Source organism: Rousettus aegyptiacus, unplaced genomic scaffold (assembly GCF_014176215.1).
Source record: "Rousettus aegyptiacus isolate mRouAeg1 unplaced genomic scaffold, mRouAeg1.p scaffold_m13_p_13, whole genome shotgun sequence".
NCBI lineage: Eukaryota > Metazoa > Chordata > Mammalia > Chiroptera > Pteropodidae > Rousettus > Rousettus aegyptiacus.
Window position 1 is genome coordinate 18,652,465 of NW_023416288.1, and position 18,033 is coordinate 18,670,497.

Consider the following 18,033-nt stretch of genomic DNA (forward strand, 5'->3'; position numbering starts at 1 on the left):
ATTCTCCTGGCTTGCTTCCAAAACCAAGTATCTGATTGTGGAATCAGGTAATTATACAGCCTGGGATGCTCTGCACCCACCGGGCCTACCCTAAGACACTCTAAGAAGTGGTATGTATATAAAAGAGCAGGTTTTATGAGCCACAAGGATAAAAGTATTATTTAAATAGGTTGCTCACTTAGAACACAGAGCCCAGACATTTTACATATTTATAAAATCTCGTTGAATGAAGAATGAACACATGGACCTGTTCCTTAATAATAAAACATTCCTGCTACATAGGAGGTGACTGAATACTTTCTGAAGTAAATTTCACCAGACATTACACTTCATTAATAATATTTCTTTTAAAGGCCACTTTTTATTGTAACAAATATAAAGTCATCAGTGTCTTACAAATTGTCAAAATGCTTTAAGTACAAAAAAAATCCATTAGTAAAAGGAAAGTTATATTGCATTATTTGGTACATACTTAATGCTGTCAACATGCATACCATACGCCAGAAAAGTTCATGCATTATTGGAAGAGAGAAGAAAGAAATAAGCTATAGTTGCTAGATTGTCTGATTACAAATTTATTGCTTCAGTCAGTTTTCTTTCTTCAGGGATTCCATTTACCTGCAGTGTGGAAGAATGAACATGGGCACGTGTAAGTCAGGGCACGGACACTTGCAGATTTTGAGCAAAACAAATCTTCTATCTTAACATCATTTAAAATAATTTCTCTTCATTGAGTGTAAACATTTTTAGAAATGAAAATTCTAAATTAGTCCTCTTCTTCTTGGGCCAAAGCTATAATGTTCTGTGTTTCTCAACAGCCTGAAAATTCCTCCCACGATAAACAAAAAGAACACAGTTGACTGCAGGATGTATGACTGTACCTTTTAATCGTGGCTTTTTAGAAAATATGACGTGGGCTGGAAGGGCTGAGAAAATAAGAAAATCAAGAGGGGCATTGACTTTCACACCTTGCACCTGGTCCAAACAGTTGGGCTATTGTCAGCTTTTAACGGCTCCATTAACCCAGCCAGTGCTTAAGTCCAGGATAAAAACACCAGCAGCTAGTTCATTTCTCAACTTTGGATGACCATTGAAAAGACAATAACTAACCAAATGAAACAAACTTCAAAATAGTCTCTCCCCTGACAAATTCCATGCAGGTAGTTACATATAAAATTTCTTGGTATCCCAGAGACAGACCTTGTGCTTAAATTACCTTCATAAAGAAAACTGACACTTAACATAGTGCCTTGAGGTACTTGAGAAAAGCAAATTATTCTTTCATGATAATCATGCACAAATATTATTGCCTCTTTGGGGTACTAGGATAACCAGGGTGGAGGAACAGGAAAGCTGGTGTACCCATGAAAATAACATAAACAGCACTGAATCCGTACATGTACAACTTAGAAACTGAACAGAACAACTTAGAAACTGAGGAACAAACTTTATTCATTCAAACAAAGAGAATGGGAGTAAAGAACATAAACTCTCCATTTAGCTCTTCTCTCCAGGAGGCATAACTCTATTTGGCTTTATATTTCTTAGAGGCAAAAACACAACAATCTGTAACAATCACACACTCACAAAAATGCTAGGGTGGTCTCTCTCCCTTCAGCACTTAGATACTTTGGGGACTCACCCAAAACAAGAAGAAAACAACCAAGACGGAATAGTGCACTTTAGTCAATAATATGCTCTAAATTACAGAAAAATGTAAGAAAACAAGAAGGTAATAGGCTATAGTGTTAACTAAAAGGGAGATCAAAGCTTCTTGACTTAAGCAAATTGCCTGCTCCCCAAAACCTGTTTTAGGAAATAACTTAGAAAATTAGGTTGAACCACCTAAAATCCCTCTAGGGAAATTCCTTGGCTCTTATCTTATTTGCTCAGGTATAAACTGTCCTTGGATTTGGAAATGCTGCCTATTACTAAAAAGAAGCACACTAACAGGTCTACTTGCTAAAAATCTATATGACTATCAAATAAATCTCCTTAATAGTATCTACTTAAGTTTCCTTACTTCTACCAATGGGGGAATAAGTAAAATCTGGGTTTTTAAAATACTCAGAAATTTTTTACTATTTTGCTAGATACTCTCTCCCTTCTACTCACTCCTTGCCTGAAATAATGATTAATCAGAGGAAAGACATCCTAGGAGAAATGGGAGTCTATGAACTTAATGAGAAAAGAAGTTTTAGCATTGCCATTGTAGAAATATTCTTTAAAAACTGAGGGAGTGGGGATTCATTCATTTATTTTTTGCTCTTTAGATAACATGTTTGTAACAAAGTTTTTCCCTTCATCCAGTGTCCTGAATGCTTACATCAATATATTGAACAGTCTTGTTAAAACATGTTAGCATTTAATTAAAACAAGTAATCAAAATTGTGGGGGAAAATTCTGATAAACATTATCTCATAATTAAAATCTGATGAACAGCTTCATTATACTTGCCTCAAATCTTTGAAAAGTTGTCAAACGAAAATCTCCTTATATTCCCGAAAGCAGTAATAAAGAAGATAATTTTTGAATAAAAATATCCAATACATTTCTATATGCGCCTAAAGTTTTTAAGAGGTGTACTTAATAGTTTCCCTACCACAATACTAGCATTCATATTCAGAATTCCACATCTGACTTACATTTTTAAAACTCCTTTTGCTCTTCCAAAAGAGCTACAAAGGCATTACTGGTTGCCTGGCAATTAGAACTAGGAATTGACCACTAATTAGAAGACAATCATGAATAAGTTATCTACTCAGTACTAAGATGAATGAAATAATTGGCTGTGGAAATTTTTTAGGGATACTTGAAAGAAATAAATTTAAAGAAAGCAAATCTTAGGGAAATAAGAATAGTCCAGGGAGAATTGTCCACCATCTTGTTGTCATTGGTCATGTTACAACAGCTTTTTAAAGTGGCATTAGAACCAAGCCAACCATTTCTCATTTATCCCCCTGAAGCCTCAGTGATTAGTCACAATGGTTTCCTTTTGTAAGAGTCAGTTTCAAGCTGCTCACTTACTGAGACAAATCCTGGATGCATCTAAGCAAAGAATCTTTCAAACCAACGGGAAGAATAGGGAGCTTCGCTGAAGGAAGAGGATTTCATTCAGCCTTCCTTAATTAGACAGGACCTCCATGGATGCTTTTGCTCTAAGATCATTTACTCTGTGTTTATCACTCTGATGCCAATCTATGCAATAATCTAAGCTACTATTTGGAGGTTCTAACTCTGATTAAGGAATAACAACATAACTGTTTTACTTTACCTGGTGAAGCTAAAGCTTCATAAATTATATAGTACACTAATTATCTTTTAATCTATTAACTTCATCCATATATATCAACTTATTATTTGTAGTACTCACCTGTAGTCTGCTGTTGGGGAATCTGAGTCTGATGTGGCAAGTTCCTAGAAATGATTAACATTTTTTGAGTAAAACCATGTTTATTTACATACATGTAAACAAAGAGAAGACATATTAGAATGAAAAACTTTAAAGCTAGAAAGGATCCCATAAATTATCTAATCTAGCACCTGCCCCACCCCAGTGAGTTTGTGGATGAGGAAACTGAGATTGGAGGGAGATAAATAATAACAATTTTAGTAACATTCATGGAGTTGCTACTACATGCTATATTTTACTTCGCAACAACCCTAGGAGGTAGGTATTGTTTTTCTCAGTTTACAGATGAAAAAATAGGCTTTGAGATCCACGACTGTATAGCTGGAAGTGGTGGATGAAGCTGTGAAACCAAAGACTCCAGGGCTTCTACTTGTAATCTGTACACTTTCAGATCTTGGTTTAAGAGCACACAGACACAGTCACACACTCACAGAACAACATATTTAACCATCTTCATTCACTATGCCTAACCTGTGCTCCTCTATCCCCATCCCAGGAAATGACCATGGCCATCCACCCCACTGCACTTGTCAAAATGTAGACGTCATCCCTGGCCCTTCCCTCTCCTTCAGTCCTCACATCCAGTCACTTGGGAACTCTAGATGATTCGCCTCAATTTTTTGAATCTGTCCCCTTCTTTCCCATCTCTATTGCTAACTTGGTTGAAGCCATCATCATTTTTCGTTTGCATCTTTGCAACTGATCCAAATTGTTTCCTTAGTCCTACTCTTACTCCTTTATAATCCATTGTGCGCATTGCTGTAAGATGGTCTTCTAAGACACAAATCTCATTATGTTATTCAAATACCACACATTTTGTTATTTCCTTACACCTACCTGCAAACTAAGTTTCAAGTGTTTTAGTGTGTCCTAGAAGGCCATCAATATATCTGGTCCATAAATGCAGCTTTCCCTAACTGCTCGACACAGAACCACCACCACCACAACCCACTACCATTTCTGGCACCCAACTAGTTCCCATTTGTCTTTGCAAATTCAACTCAAACTTTGTTACGGTGAACACCTATTACTCTTACGCTTATAAAATATCCCACAGGATAGTTTGTAAAAATTTTAAGTTATTACTATTTTTTTAATTAAAAAAAATAACCTCTCAAATACCACATCTTCTATGCTTCCTCATCCTCTAAGCATTCCCTGAAAAGGTTATCGTGTAGCATGCTTTCATATACATGCTGATCGTCACTGTACTTCTCCTCACATGTTTAATTGCCTCAAAGTGTCTTAACAGTAAGAACCGTCCTATTTTGTTTGGTATCCCCAGCAACAAGCATGCAATAAACCATGTTTGAATAAATATACGCAAAAAAAGATACTTGTAAACATTCACATAATACACACATGTATTATCACTGACACACACCTGTTTAATTTCAAGTTTTGATATTAAAATTAATTTACAAAAATGTACAATTTAGATTCTGTGTGGAAGAAATTCTAGGAGTCAGTTCCTTGCTACAAAGTAGGGTTTGTTCCAAACCAGGGATTTTCTAAGTTTTTTTTGTTTCTATTCAGCAATGGAATTCCTTTTAATTGAAATACTAAGCAGACTCTCGATGTACAAAAGAGATAAATGTGAGGTTGAACGAGTTGGCAAGAGAGGCGGAATCCTACCTGCTTTGTTTCCTACGCCCCACATGCTGGTTCCTGGAGCATTTCTAAAAAACCTCCAAGAAGCAGAGTTTGAAACATATTGCTCAAAATCATGTGGGCCAGGCAAATATTATATTCCAAATACAATGATCTAAAGTAGAAAGCAGTACATGCTAGTTAAACTCTTAATCTATAGGAATGTTAATGACTCTGAGTAATTTCTTAAAAATTTTCAGTTCCATTTTAATATATTGTTAAAGAAATAACAAAATCAATTCTAACTTAAATTGAAGAAGTTACTTAATAATTCATCTCAGTAATTGCATTCTTTTTTGCTATTACCTAATACCTATTTATCCCTATGTGGTCTCAGGGAGGTTGTTTTTTTTTTTTTTTTTTTTTTTTGGTTTGTTTATTCTTTTCATTCACACAATGTATTTAGAGTGGTTTTGATCATGAAAGTAGAAAGATTAATTTATAAACCACAAAGAGGAAATAAGTTCTAGATCTAAAGTGGGAAAACGAACATCTTTAACTACAGAAGTAAAAATTCAACTTTGTGGGCATTTGGAAGGGAAATATGAATTTTGTTTCAACTTCTCAGATAAAATTGATTTGGGTCTATCCTACATTAGAAACTAATAGAGCACCCCTTTACACACAGGCGTGTGCACACATGCAGTCATGCATTATGCACACACCCATGCAGGCCCTTCTTAATTTCTTATCATCTCTAGCTCTATCTAGCCTATTAATGGATTAAATCAATACATTTTGATAACATAATAATACCAAAGAGAAAAATTTAAAGCGCTTCAAAAGCTTAAGTATACCCAAAATATTTAGATGAAGTCATCAGAACTCCCTCTCCCATTGGCCAGCCCAACTTACCCTTCTTTGGAACACAGTCTGAAAAACACTGATCAAAATCAATCCTATGACCTGCCATTTCTCTTCTAGCCTTCATTTCCCCCTCTTCTGCTACACTGCTGAATTTTTTTTTTTTTTTTTAACATAGCAATGGTCTTGGCTAGATTTTAAGAGAAATGGTTGGTTGAAAAAGTGCCACGCATAACCTAGCAAGAAATCTGGAGCAGCTGTGTGAGAAAGCAACTGTGTGCATGACATTGGTTTGGGGATTTAAAAGTATCTGTGGTACGTATCCCAAGTGGTTACGTTTGAACAAAGTACATGCACACCTTGCAACTTCAACTGAAACTTAGTTATATAAAAGTGCTTATTTGTGCAAAAAGGTGCTCAACAAAAAATATGTGGAGAGTTGACGTCCCCACAGTCTCCAAAGTGTGCACACAGAGCTCTGTTTTTGTGGTTGTCCAAACCTGTGACTACATGTGAGCCTGTGAGTGTTAGCGTGTTAACGTATCTATGATGGGCATATTGGAAGTGTATGTTCCATATAAGAGTTGAAGATGCCAAAAGTGCACTCCTTCAGGCATATTGGAAAAATGACTATGACTAACTCTGCAATGGTTAAGCAGCAGAGAACACAGTGAAGAAATGGAACCATTTTCATCTTTGGTGAAAGCAGGTTGCTAAAGGCAATTATTATACAAGACAGTGGGGGTTGACTTCAGATAGCAGTCCTATAATTCTTTAAAGAAAGGACTTTCATAAAGTCATAAAACCAGAATAATTGAGTTATTAATGGACTAACTGAACAATTATTTTGTGCAAACTGCATTACACAGAAAAAAGATTTAAGAAAACTGAAATTCTTTAAATTATTAGCATTAATTATTTTCTGATTTTACTACCATTAATTACATGCATTTAATAGAAAATTATGTAAATTAGCTATTGCACAAACCTCATTCTTTAAGAAGGCAGAGGTAATAACTTGGAAATTAATAAATAAATGATTTGGAGGGGAGAGTATGCAATTATTCATTATTTGCACAACCATTTTAAGGTACTTTGACATTCCTGGATATCTTACAGAGTAATTCTATGAGTAAGGTTGCTGATTATCAACCCAATATACCACTATTTGCTTGAAGACTCAAAAGCAAAGAAAGGTTAACTGATTTGTATAAATCCACAGAATCAATGCCAGAGTTTAAAATAAATGACAGGTTAGTTATGTGGAATACAAAATATTTCTCTTTTGAATTAATATGGAATCATTTAACAATAAGACATCATAATATATTTTTAAAATTTCCAGTTATTTCAGCAAAATTGACATTCTCCAAACCTTGCTGATTTGGACCCTGTAACTTTTACTAACGGCACAGGCCATTATGTGAATTAATAAAAGGACACAAAGAAACTGGAATCACCATTATTTTTAATTTCAAACTTAACTTTAACCAAAATCAATGCATAAAGGAGAAAGAAGACTTTCATTTATTTAATTTTTTCCCTGCTGGTATAAAGCCAAAAGCAAGCCTACCACAGCTTCAAAATGGTGCAGTACAAACCTATAAAAACAAAATTCACCAAAGAGATAATGCATCTATTGCTTTTAGTGTATACTTACTAAATTTAAAAAAAAAAAAAAAAAAAGTCAATGGCTCCGAAATATCCTTGGCTGGTTGACACTTCTTGTCACCAGGAAATCATTATCTTGGTCCCCTGAAACATTCTCTTTAACTGATGCTAACTTTTATTGAAAACTAATTTTTTATTTATGGAATTTTATCATAAAGTTATTTCTCATTATTACCAAAGGGAAGACAAGTGGAAAAATACTTCAGATGAAAGCTAAAATAATTAGATACTAAATATCTTTAATTAGAAGACTTAATTCTACTTTTATACTTGTTAAGTTGCAAAAGATTAAGCACAACAGACCTCCTGTTTTAAGGGAGACCCAATTACCCTGGATTAGGTATTATGTTTTGTATAATGCATAAGGAAAATTTTTGTGTAGCCAATTAAAATCTTCCAAGAAAATGTTTGGGCACTTCCGCTATTATTCGCTACATTCAATCCTGTAAGAAGAAGCCTCCCACTCAGGAAAAATCAATTGACAATTGATGTTGGTATAAGAGAAGAATAACGAGGAGGCAGAACTACCCCCTACAAGACCACGTAATATAGTACGAATTTAAGAATAAGTTATTTTTTAGAAAATTGAATATTTGGTGGCCTCCACTCAATCCCTGCCATAACATTGCAAAGTAAAGACGATTTCCCAGTAGTGTTTAGCTTTTCAAAGTTTAGCATTGCTCTGTCCCATTCAGGCATTGTTTCCTAATCAACACTCATCTCTCACTTCCCACCATGCTCCTCAGGCAGCTTAAGGAGGTGTGAAAAGTCTAGAGGCTGATAAGCATAAACCCACAAACGGCCACAGCACTCTAATAATGTGCTGGGCTGCCCCCTTTCACACTTTTCTTTTGCACATATCCCTCAAGGAAAATTAGGAGAAACTGTTCCTCTTTTAAAACTCCTCTAGGTGGAAAAGTGTGAATAACAACCCCTTTCCTACCTCCGCCCCCAACAGAAATACCAGAAACACCAATCTCCTTTCTGAATCCTAACACTTGGGTCCTTTAAGTGTTTAAATCAGGGAATCTCAAGCTTTTTACCTGCTCCACGATGACACATATCCACTGAGATTCCTAATCTCCCGGAGGGAGGGCCCTGAGATTTGCACCATTAAGAGCCCTACAGGTGAGTGTGACCAGCAAGTTGGTTTGGGAACAACCAGGCTCTATAAGCTATCAACATCCCTTTTAGGACTCGAAATTCTATGACTTGGAATTTGATTTTCTTAAATCATTACAAAGCGCTATCTTTGAGGTACATCAGTTAAATCTGTAATATATTTTTGATGTTAAATCTTTGGTCAAAAAACATAATCCATACTCACAACAATGATTCTTTGGGCAAAGCAAATTTATTTTTAAGATTTTATAATGTGAATTCCAGCAATGAATTTGTAGCAAATAACGGGACTGCCTATGGAGGAAAAAATTCTTCTTACTATCAATGGTAATATTTATTCACTGAGCTACAAAGATAACTGATTAAATACAGATGCAGAAAGCCTGACTGTACTAGGGGATAGGGGGGCATCTACGGAATACATGCTCCTTAAGACTTTCAAGGTGATGGGAATCAAGAAAGGTCTAAGACACTGCCCAGATCAGAGAAAATTAAGATATGCAGTTATCGTACCCTAGACAGAACCATGGAAAAAAAAAAAGGACATTAGGGGAAAAACTAGTAAAATCTGGGGGAAAAAATCTGATGTATGGCTAATAGTAAAGCACCAATGTTGGTATCTTAGTTGTAACAAATATAACAAAATACTATAAGAAGAATATCTAGGAACTCTCTATCATCTTTGTAACTTTTCTGTACCTCAAAAATCATTTCAAAATAAAAAGTTTATTAAACCAGAAATACATTAGTGAAGTTCAAATTAAATTTAACTTATGTTTCTATATTATGTGATAATTTTAACAGCCTGTTTGTATTGTCTCTATAATCTGAAAAGTACAAAGAACAGTGTACAGATGAAATCCCTCCTTTCTAATCACGTGTTCCATCTCCAGTTTCTCTCTCCACTATGCGCTCACTCACCTTGTAGGTAACCTGGATGAAGAGATCCTCTGACCTTCTGAGGTCAATGACCACATTATCTACCCCTGACTTGATCAAGTAAATAATCTAATCTGTTTTGATCTGATTTAGCTTTGTCTCTTATCCGGGTCTCAATTTTAACATCTGCAAATGATTAAACATTTGTTATTGTCTAATTTAGGATGCCAGTCTGGACTCCTATGAATCACTATTTTACCAAAACCAAAACCAAAATGACCGTTGCTGTGTAATTGATAAATAACTCTGACAACTCCTCCTTACACAACTGCTGTAAGTTCTCTACACCTCACACTGTTATGAGGTTCTTTATACCTCCTGGATCAACTTGTTTAAAAGACCCAAAGAAATGTCTATGCAGCTTTGAAGGAAAGCTGTGAATGTTCTTGAGTCTTGCAAAGAAGCTAACATAAACTTTCAGCCACATCCTTATGCCTGAATATTTCTGGTGCCGAGTCTGAAGAATAAACACAAAATACTGTAGCTAGCCGATTTATGAGTGGTAAATTCAGTGCAGTTGCCATGAATATGTGAAGATGAAATGCATGCCCTTTTACGAAGAGTTAATTGATAAATACCAGGCAGCATTATCTAAGCATATACCCGGTTATCAAATACTATAATTCCTCATCAAATAGTTCACTTTAATGTTGAGAATTCAGTTCAGTTAAAGTGACCAAAATATTTGTATATGTGTATACTTGATGCTGAAATAGAACTTTAAAGACAGGGCTGTGCTTTTAAAGTAAGGAGTAAAAGCCGAATTTGTGTAAAGGGCAGTTGTGACGAACTTGATACAATGAATTCCCTATCATCTGGCATGGTTGGAAAATGAGGTTAATCACAAATTCTGGCTTATAGGGAGTTACCATAGAGACCATGCACATTTTATCCATTTCCAAGAATAAAAGAAAGATAATATACACTCAACACTGAAACTACACCGAACGTAATTTAATTTTCCTCTGATGAGTCAGACGCACTTGATAATCTCGCAGTGCCTCAGAATAATCATTGTGAACATCACCAATTATCTTTGTACCCTATTTATACAGAAGTACTAGTTAATGGAGTTTTCCCATTAGCAGAAACTTGAATAATATGAAGGTTTTCTGGATTTAAAATACATATATGTTCCAAGTATTTACAAATAAAGAGATATGATCAACAACAGTATTGATGAGATTATAGAAGGATCAGGAAGATGTATTTGGTTGTAAATCGGATAGGAAATTTTATTTTGCCTGTATGTTAATAGCAACATTGCAAAACCCTAACCACAGGGAATCAAAATGATTTTTAAGTAACTATTTTTGTGCTCAATATATATGGTTAGGAAGCATATTTAAAAAATGGCACAGCCTTTTTCCCCTCCCTTAAACTTCACAAGCAATAGAATTTTACTGATTTGCAAATATATTCAAGTTCCCCTACTCACTACAATGAATATTTCTCTATTCTAAAATTCAATAGCATTGGTATTTTGTAAATAGAAGCATCTCCTAAAAGTCACATTTTCTGACCTTTTGTACGGATTCACAAAGCATGTCAACACACTAAAAGCTCTGAGAACTCTTCTAGTTTAAAAAAAAAAAACGCTATTTCTCAAGTGTATTTGATCATTTCATTTTTGAGAATATGTATCAACATTTGAAGAAGATATATCAACATCTTACTAGTACTCTTGGGTACAGAGTATAAGAAACAGTAGTGTTAAAGAATTCTATAATTCTTTTCATTCTGAAAATGAATGATAAAGCTGTTTATAATTTTCATGAAAAAAAGGCAGGAGAGATTGCTAAATTGTAAACTATTACAATATTTTTGAAATTTTACTAATTTTGCTCATCAGTATCTTACCCTGATAAAAAGGATATTATAATGATCCATTAGCCATCAGAAAACATAAAAATCCATCCCTTTCATTCAGTACAACAAAACTTTGTGGACTTTAATATTAACATCCCTTATAGAATATTGTTTCCAAAACTCAGAATTTTTAATTATGTAATTTTCTCCACTGTTAATAGGACTTGAATCAATTGCTCACACACATATGTACACAATAACACAAACTTTTGCCTATTCGACACTAAGTAAATGATGTTAGAGGACTTCAGGAAGATATAATACTTTTAGATTTCCAAAGTATTTTGAACAAATTTATTGAGTTTGTCTATTCATAGAAATTACTGTTTAATCTTAAAATGACCACATGTATTTTACATGGTTACAAAATAAGTATCACAATGGGAAAATATTTGCACCCTCCCAAATAAATCTTTAATCAGTTAAGAGGTGACTTTTAAATCATATCCTAAGGTTTATGGGTATGGGAGAAGGGAAATTTTTCTGCATATCCATTCAATTCACAAAAGTGAAAATGAGGAGGCTCTCAAATGCAAACTTGTGACTTCCTTGGGGAAAATGAATTTAACTCATTTTGACATATGGTTAAAAAAATAAAGCCACATTATTAAAAAAGAAATGACAGTTTTACCTACAATTCCCTAAGTCGAAGTTGATCCAAGCATATATATAGATTCTTGAGAGCTAATGGGTAACCTCCTCAAGCCCCCCCATACCTACCCCTTGCCAAAGCCTCTTCTGGCTTTCTAATCACCGTCCTCCTAGTACTAAAAACTGTGTTTATAGCCAAGAGAAGGTCTGCACTAAAAACTGTGTTTATAGCCAAAATTGGAACCATTCATTCTGATATATAAACAGATCACAAAAACAACCTAAAAACCTTTATCCAGAGGAAAAAATTTAAAAGGTCTGTGGTAATAAAATTTAAAAAATAGGTTAACATAACCAAATAATTCTAATAATAGATTTTAAAAAACAATCAATTTATTATGCTTTAGGATATGCTTCTCTTCATAATTAACTCATCTTTGAGCAAACATGTTAGTTTTTTAGCTGTGTCAATTTCTTCAATAGTAAGGTAAATGTTATCTAGTTTGGATACGTGAAGGAAAAGTATTTCCTGAAAATAATTCTATTTATTTGAGTAAGTACAGCGAGGTTGGAATCTACACTATCAATGTTCTTTTGATCTTTTCCAGTTATAAACAAACACACACACAAACGAAAGGAACAATAATAAAAAGTTCTGGTCTTTATGGGCATTAAGTAGATATACTCATGCATATTAATAATCACTGTCCCAAGTGGATACTTACTGCTGTGTTTGCATCAGTGGCATATTAGTGCTCTCATAATTGTCTGAGTGTAGAGGAGGTATGATTTCCCCGGTCACAGGGTGGAACACAGGAAGCGTTGACAGGGGCCATGCTATCTCTCTATTCTTGGACATGTCACGAAGTTCTTTGGTAGATTTCTGAATAGCACTATGATGGACCAGTTGGATGCTAGGTCAAAAAGAAATAAAACAACAGATATTTAAATCACATATTAGCCCAATTGGTCATCAATTAGAAACAATTTTTAATTTTTTTTTTAATTTCTAAAAATAGGAAAACATTATTGCATTTTGGGCATTCTACAAGTTATCTCAGAAAAAGATACATTTCATATACTTTTAATAGAGCAATACTGAAAATTATAAACTAATTTAAAATAAATGTGTCTCATTAAACTAAGCTATAAAGCATTGTGTTAATGTTACAGGCCTAAGTAACAAACTAGCATTCTATTTAATGTCTATGATTAAGATTAAACTACCAGAGCTTTTATTTTGTTGCTTCTGATGGGGCATTTTTAAATACTCACAGAAGTTTCATTTTATGGTAGGTTATTATTGTAGATTCAGGAAAACGTGTATGAAAGGTCTTTTCATCTGTTCTCTGGTTTATAGAAATGCAGATTGGGAAATCACATAATATAAATGGCAAGTTAATATTCTGAATCTGAAATATTTTAGGTTTAGTTTTTATCTGTATAATCTTGGTTTTCAAACATTTTTTATTTTTAGTTTCTAACCCTCCTAAATATCTCTATTTAGAAAGCAGCTTTCGCATTTATGAAATAAACTATGAAAGATAATGAATGAAAAACAAAAGCATGACACACATGTGTGAAGCATGATGAGCAACTGAGAAGTGAAAAAAATGGTAAAGAAAATAACAGGAAAGAAGACACTTACTCTGGTGTTTGCATGTTTCTCTTTTCCCTAGAAACAAAACAAAATTTATGAATTAAATAATAGCATTGATATTTAGAACATTAAGACTATATGCTCATGGGATCTTGCATGATGTGGAAATGCTGAGACTGTTACTATTAAATGCCACCAGGCAGCACTTGCCGCCAGGTTTACAACATTACTTGGATGACTACACATACAGAGATGGAATACTGATGAGAAACATACAGAAAAATGAAAAAAAAAAATGGAGATTAAGAATCAAGCTCTTAGAAATAAATTCTATGACATAATGAAATCAGGCTACATGTAAAAATGGAAGAATTTGTTACTTGCTGCTTTATTAATTTTTTATCCTTGGCTTTGGTACCCTGACTTTCAGATCATCTAGGGAGATTATTTTAAATTGACACTGATGTCTTAAAAGTACTAACTATTCATGAAGTGGAGACTCATTCCTCAAATAATACCCTTATTGTCATTAAAATACTCCTAAGTTTATATATATATATATGTATATATACACACAAGTATATGGTTATTTAAATATTTAGATTGTGTCACCCTGTTTGACAGCAAAACAATTTCAAGAAGAATTCTGATCATTGCTTCTGAACAGCTAAGGCAATTTATTTAAAATGTAATTACCATGTCAACAGATTCTGAAGTCTTTGCTTACACAAGGTGGCTTGTATAACCAAACTATCTAGCCTCAATTATTGTTGGGACTGTTTTTGCCAGCGTGAATTAAATCTAGCCTTAATAATTTTTGAATAAAGTAATTATATCCCCTAATTTGATTTATATTAGACTCAAAACTATTTTAATTCATTTTGAAAGAATAAAGTACTGCAGTTTGACCTGAACGCAATTTCAATTCACTTATAAAGTGTTTCATGAACTAAATGAAACTTGGTTTTTGATGGAATCTTGTATGTTGTTATCTTAGTAGGCTCTATAACTTTTTATTAGTGTTTTAAAGTACTCACACGCCTTCCCGTCGGCAGCACATGATATAAGCAAGTATTAGAAAAAGGACCAATGCTACTGCCGAGGGCACAGCCAGTGTAATTAGGAAATCCGTATAATAGTCTCTGCTTTTCAAAGAATCGGAAGGGGGTTTGTACTCTCCACCATCAGGTAAAATCCCCTCTCCACGAATCACTTCCTGATAGGTGGACACTTGCTTTGTTTTATCAACCTAATATAAAAGAAGACAATTACACATCAAATTAATAGCTGCAAACATCACGAGATTTTAAGATCTAGACATATCAAAACAATCTTTGACAAATTTCTAAAAAGCAAATTTTTCCAATTACTTTATCACCTTGAACTTGAAATTATTTATGAGAGCTAGGAAGAAGTATTGAAAAAAACTGAAGCCTTTATGTTGGCCTACTTTCTGTTCTTCTCACAATACAGACACATCTGTGCACGTATATATACCTAACAAATGTGCGTGTATGTAGTTGTTCTTTTCCTCTTTCCTTTCTCCAAAGCAGAAGTCCTTCACACTACTATGTAAATTTCTTATTTCCTAGTAACAAACCTCTATTGCAGATGTTAACAAACCATAAACTGGCTGATAATCAGATAGGCGAATTTGGTTTCTAAGGTTAGCGAAAGAAAAGGAAAAAAAAAAAAAACCGAAAGACGACTTTTCAATAATTACAACCTTGATCTTACTGACATCTAGTTGACATAGTTTTTAGAAAAGACAGTCTAAGGAACATGTAACAAAAGCAGTGCTACGGTTTTACTAAATTCTATCCCAGATCAAAAGATGCCTACTTATATTAATTTACCTCCACAGGAATTGAATGGCTTCCACTGAGTTGAATTTAATTATGCGAAGGGTTTTACCGAGGGACACTACAAAAACAGCCATGTGAAATTTGTTACTACATTTGACACCCTTCAAAAAAAAATGTTGGGGAGAATTAGTTGTGGCGTTTCTCGGTATCCTGTCTGGGGGAAAAAAAAAAAAAAAAAAAAACTCTACTTAAAGAATTTTGTTTACAACACAGTGCTAGTAAAAACTTTTTTTCCTGCTTTTAAGACTTAGAATATCTGATGAATTTCCACTTTTAAGCCTGAACATTAGGAGGTTTGTGGTTAAACTCGATCTTAGACTTTTTTTAATTTTTAATTTAGGTCCTGATTTTTCATTTCTTTTATATTCGATTATGTTTATTCACTGATTCTTTCACTTAAGTCTCCTGAAAACTTCTGTGGTAATATGTAACATACACATAAATACATGTAAAATAAAAAATGAAAAGTCACAACCTTTCTATTTATGAAGTTGTACTACAGAAACTAAAACATTCAAAGCGTAAGTCACTTTTAAACCTTTAGAAATTAGATAATATTCCTAGACATAAACATTTTACAGCACAAGCACAAGTAAAATGGCGGCTAGGCTACCCCCTGCCCCCACCCATCCACTGACTCTGGTTAGAGGCATCTATTTAAATTATGATCCCAGCCACTGAGTCTCTCGCACCCTGTGCCATTAGCACCATGACTGAAATACTGCGCTTTGTAAACTCAACATTTATCTATAATACATATACACATCATCTCAGGAATTTTACTTGATTTAAGAAGGCAAAGAAAGAGCATTATTTTCCTAAGACACAAGCGACACGAAAAGAGGCCAGAGCCAAGGGCTACAGGTGGTAAGTACTGCAACGTGAGTAAGATGTTCTCCCCTACAGGATCCAGGAAAGTTGCCTGCAGTTGGTTCTCTGAGACATGAAGTGACAGTTTGTTTATGTGTCAGTAACTCTGTTCAAATGTCAACTTTAAACTTAGATCTAATTCAGTCACCACTAATCATCAAGAGTTGACAGAAGTTAAATCTAAAGGTTAGAGAAAAAGGACTTCCTTAGCTTCTAAAAAGTAGGATCAAAAAATATTATATAAATACTATATAAAATGTTATATATCTATTTCTTACATACATATAAAACTGTACCCACATTTTCCTAAGTCTTTCAGCATGCTAATTAAAAAGTGGTTTAGAAAGAAATATTTAGTATTTATGGGGCTGTGGGTAAGATTCTAATTTTCCTCACTTGGAGCTGTTTCTTATCCCTGGAACTTTCCCTACAATTTGAGTTTCTAGGACACTGAATCACAGCACAATATTGCTTCCTTTTCAGATCTATTATTGTACTCTGGTCTCTCCTTCCACAGTGCAATAGTAGCAGCATATCTGAGACTTTCTACACATGTCACACTGGCTCCACCATAGTCTGCCCTGATTTAGCAGCCACCTGGGTGTCCACGTTGAGCATTTGGACCACCTGCCAGGCTAATCCAGCCCCAGCAACTAATCAAGGGTAGACTGAGAACAAAAGTGGAGATACTCTCTCCCAGATGGATGCACTGTCAATGAGCTTGTCAAATCCTTAAAGCCACGGAGAGTCAATTTCAGTTAACAAAGTAAACCCAGGATTTGTTCCTGAAAGTAATTTGAGTTTTAGTCAAATGTTATCTCCAGTTCACATCACTTCTAATTACATTTGCAAAAACAAAATATAAAAACTCACCAATGAAATTTTGCACCAGTCAATGTAAAATTGAGTACGAAATTTTTTATCACATGTTATTACAGGCTCCATCTCTTGACTGCATCTCAACTGATTCTGTGGATTTTCAACTTCTCGTAAACAAGATGAAAACGGGACATCTGCACCAACCATGACATAAACACTGCAAAAATGTGAAACTTGCATGTTATCTTTTAAGAAAATTGAAAACACTGAAAAACAATCTACCCTGAAAGCAGGATTTATCTTTCTGAATTAAGAGATTACTTACAATCATCCCTAAGATAGGGGCATGGGCTTTAAAGGCAGTGATTCATGTAGAGGCTTCCTTTCATTCTTTTCTTTATTCAACCAATATTTACTGAGTGCTTTGGTGCACTAGACACTCTCTTGATTCTAAGATAATGTCTAAAAAATTTTTTTCATCCTACTTAATTCAAAATAATCATGTGTCCTATTCTGATTACCATATTTGGTAGATTATTTACATTTAAAATTATTCTTAAATTGTTTAGAAAATAACACTAGTGCTAAAATAATAAAATAATTATTAGTAATGAATCTTCACTTGAATTCACTAAAATAAGATTGTGAAATTACACCCTTGGAGGTATGGAGCTTTAGGCAGCCTTAACTGTTTTTACCCAAGAGTTCTGTTTGTCAGCTTTTCTACTTCACAGACGCCTACTGTTAGATCTTTCAATACAAGGTCTCTCAGTCTTCTATACAAGAAGTTAACGTAAGAGAAAAAATTTTGTTTGGTATAT

General features: G+C 34.1%; 1 protein-coding gene across 5 annotated transcripts in view; it reads right to left on the reverse strand.

Annotated features, from left to right (window-relative positions):
- Nucleotides 1-336: 336 nt before the first annotated feature.
- The window catches only part of SGCE (sarcoglycan epsilon), a 62,664-nt gene continuing 44,967 nt past the window's right edge, over nt 337-18,033 (reverse strand). For 2 of the 5 annotated variants that reach the window (XM_016160867.2, XM_036230359.1), the window contains 6 exons: nt 17,267-17,429; nt 14,696-14,907; nt 13,707-13,733; nt 12,784-12,972; nt 3,374-3,417; nt 337-618 (listed from right to left, as the gene is read on the reverse strand). In XM_016160867.2, coding sequence (XP_016016353.1) covers nt 602-618; nt 3,374-3,417; nt 12,784-12,972; nt 13,707-13,733; nt 14,696-14,907; nt 17,267-17,429 — 652 coding nt within the window. In that variant the 3' untranslated portion in view covers nt 337-601. Of the gene's footprint in view, nt 619-2,409; nt 2,493-3,373; nt 3,418-12,783; nt 12,973-13,706; nt 13,734-14,695; nt 14,908-17,266; nt 17,430-18,033 lie in introns of those variants that run through there. The other 3 variants (XM_036230360.1, XM_016160866.2, XM_036230361.1) reach the window with 3 other exon arrangements.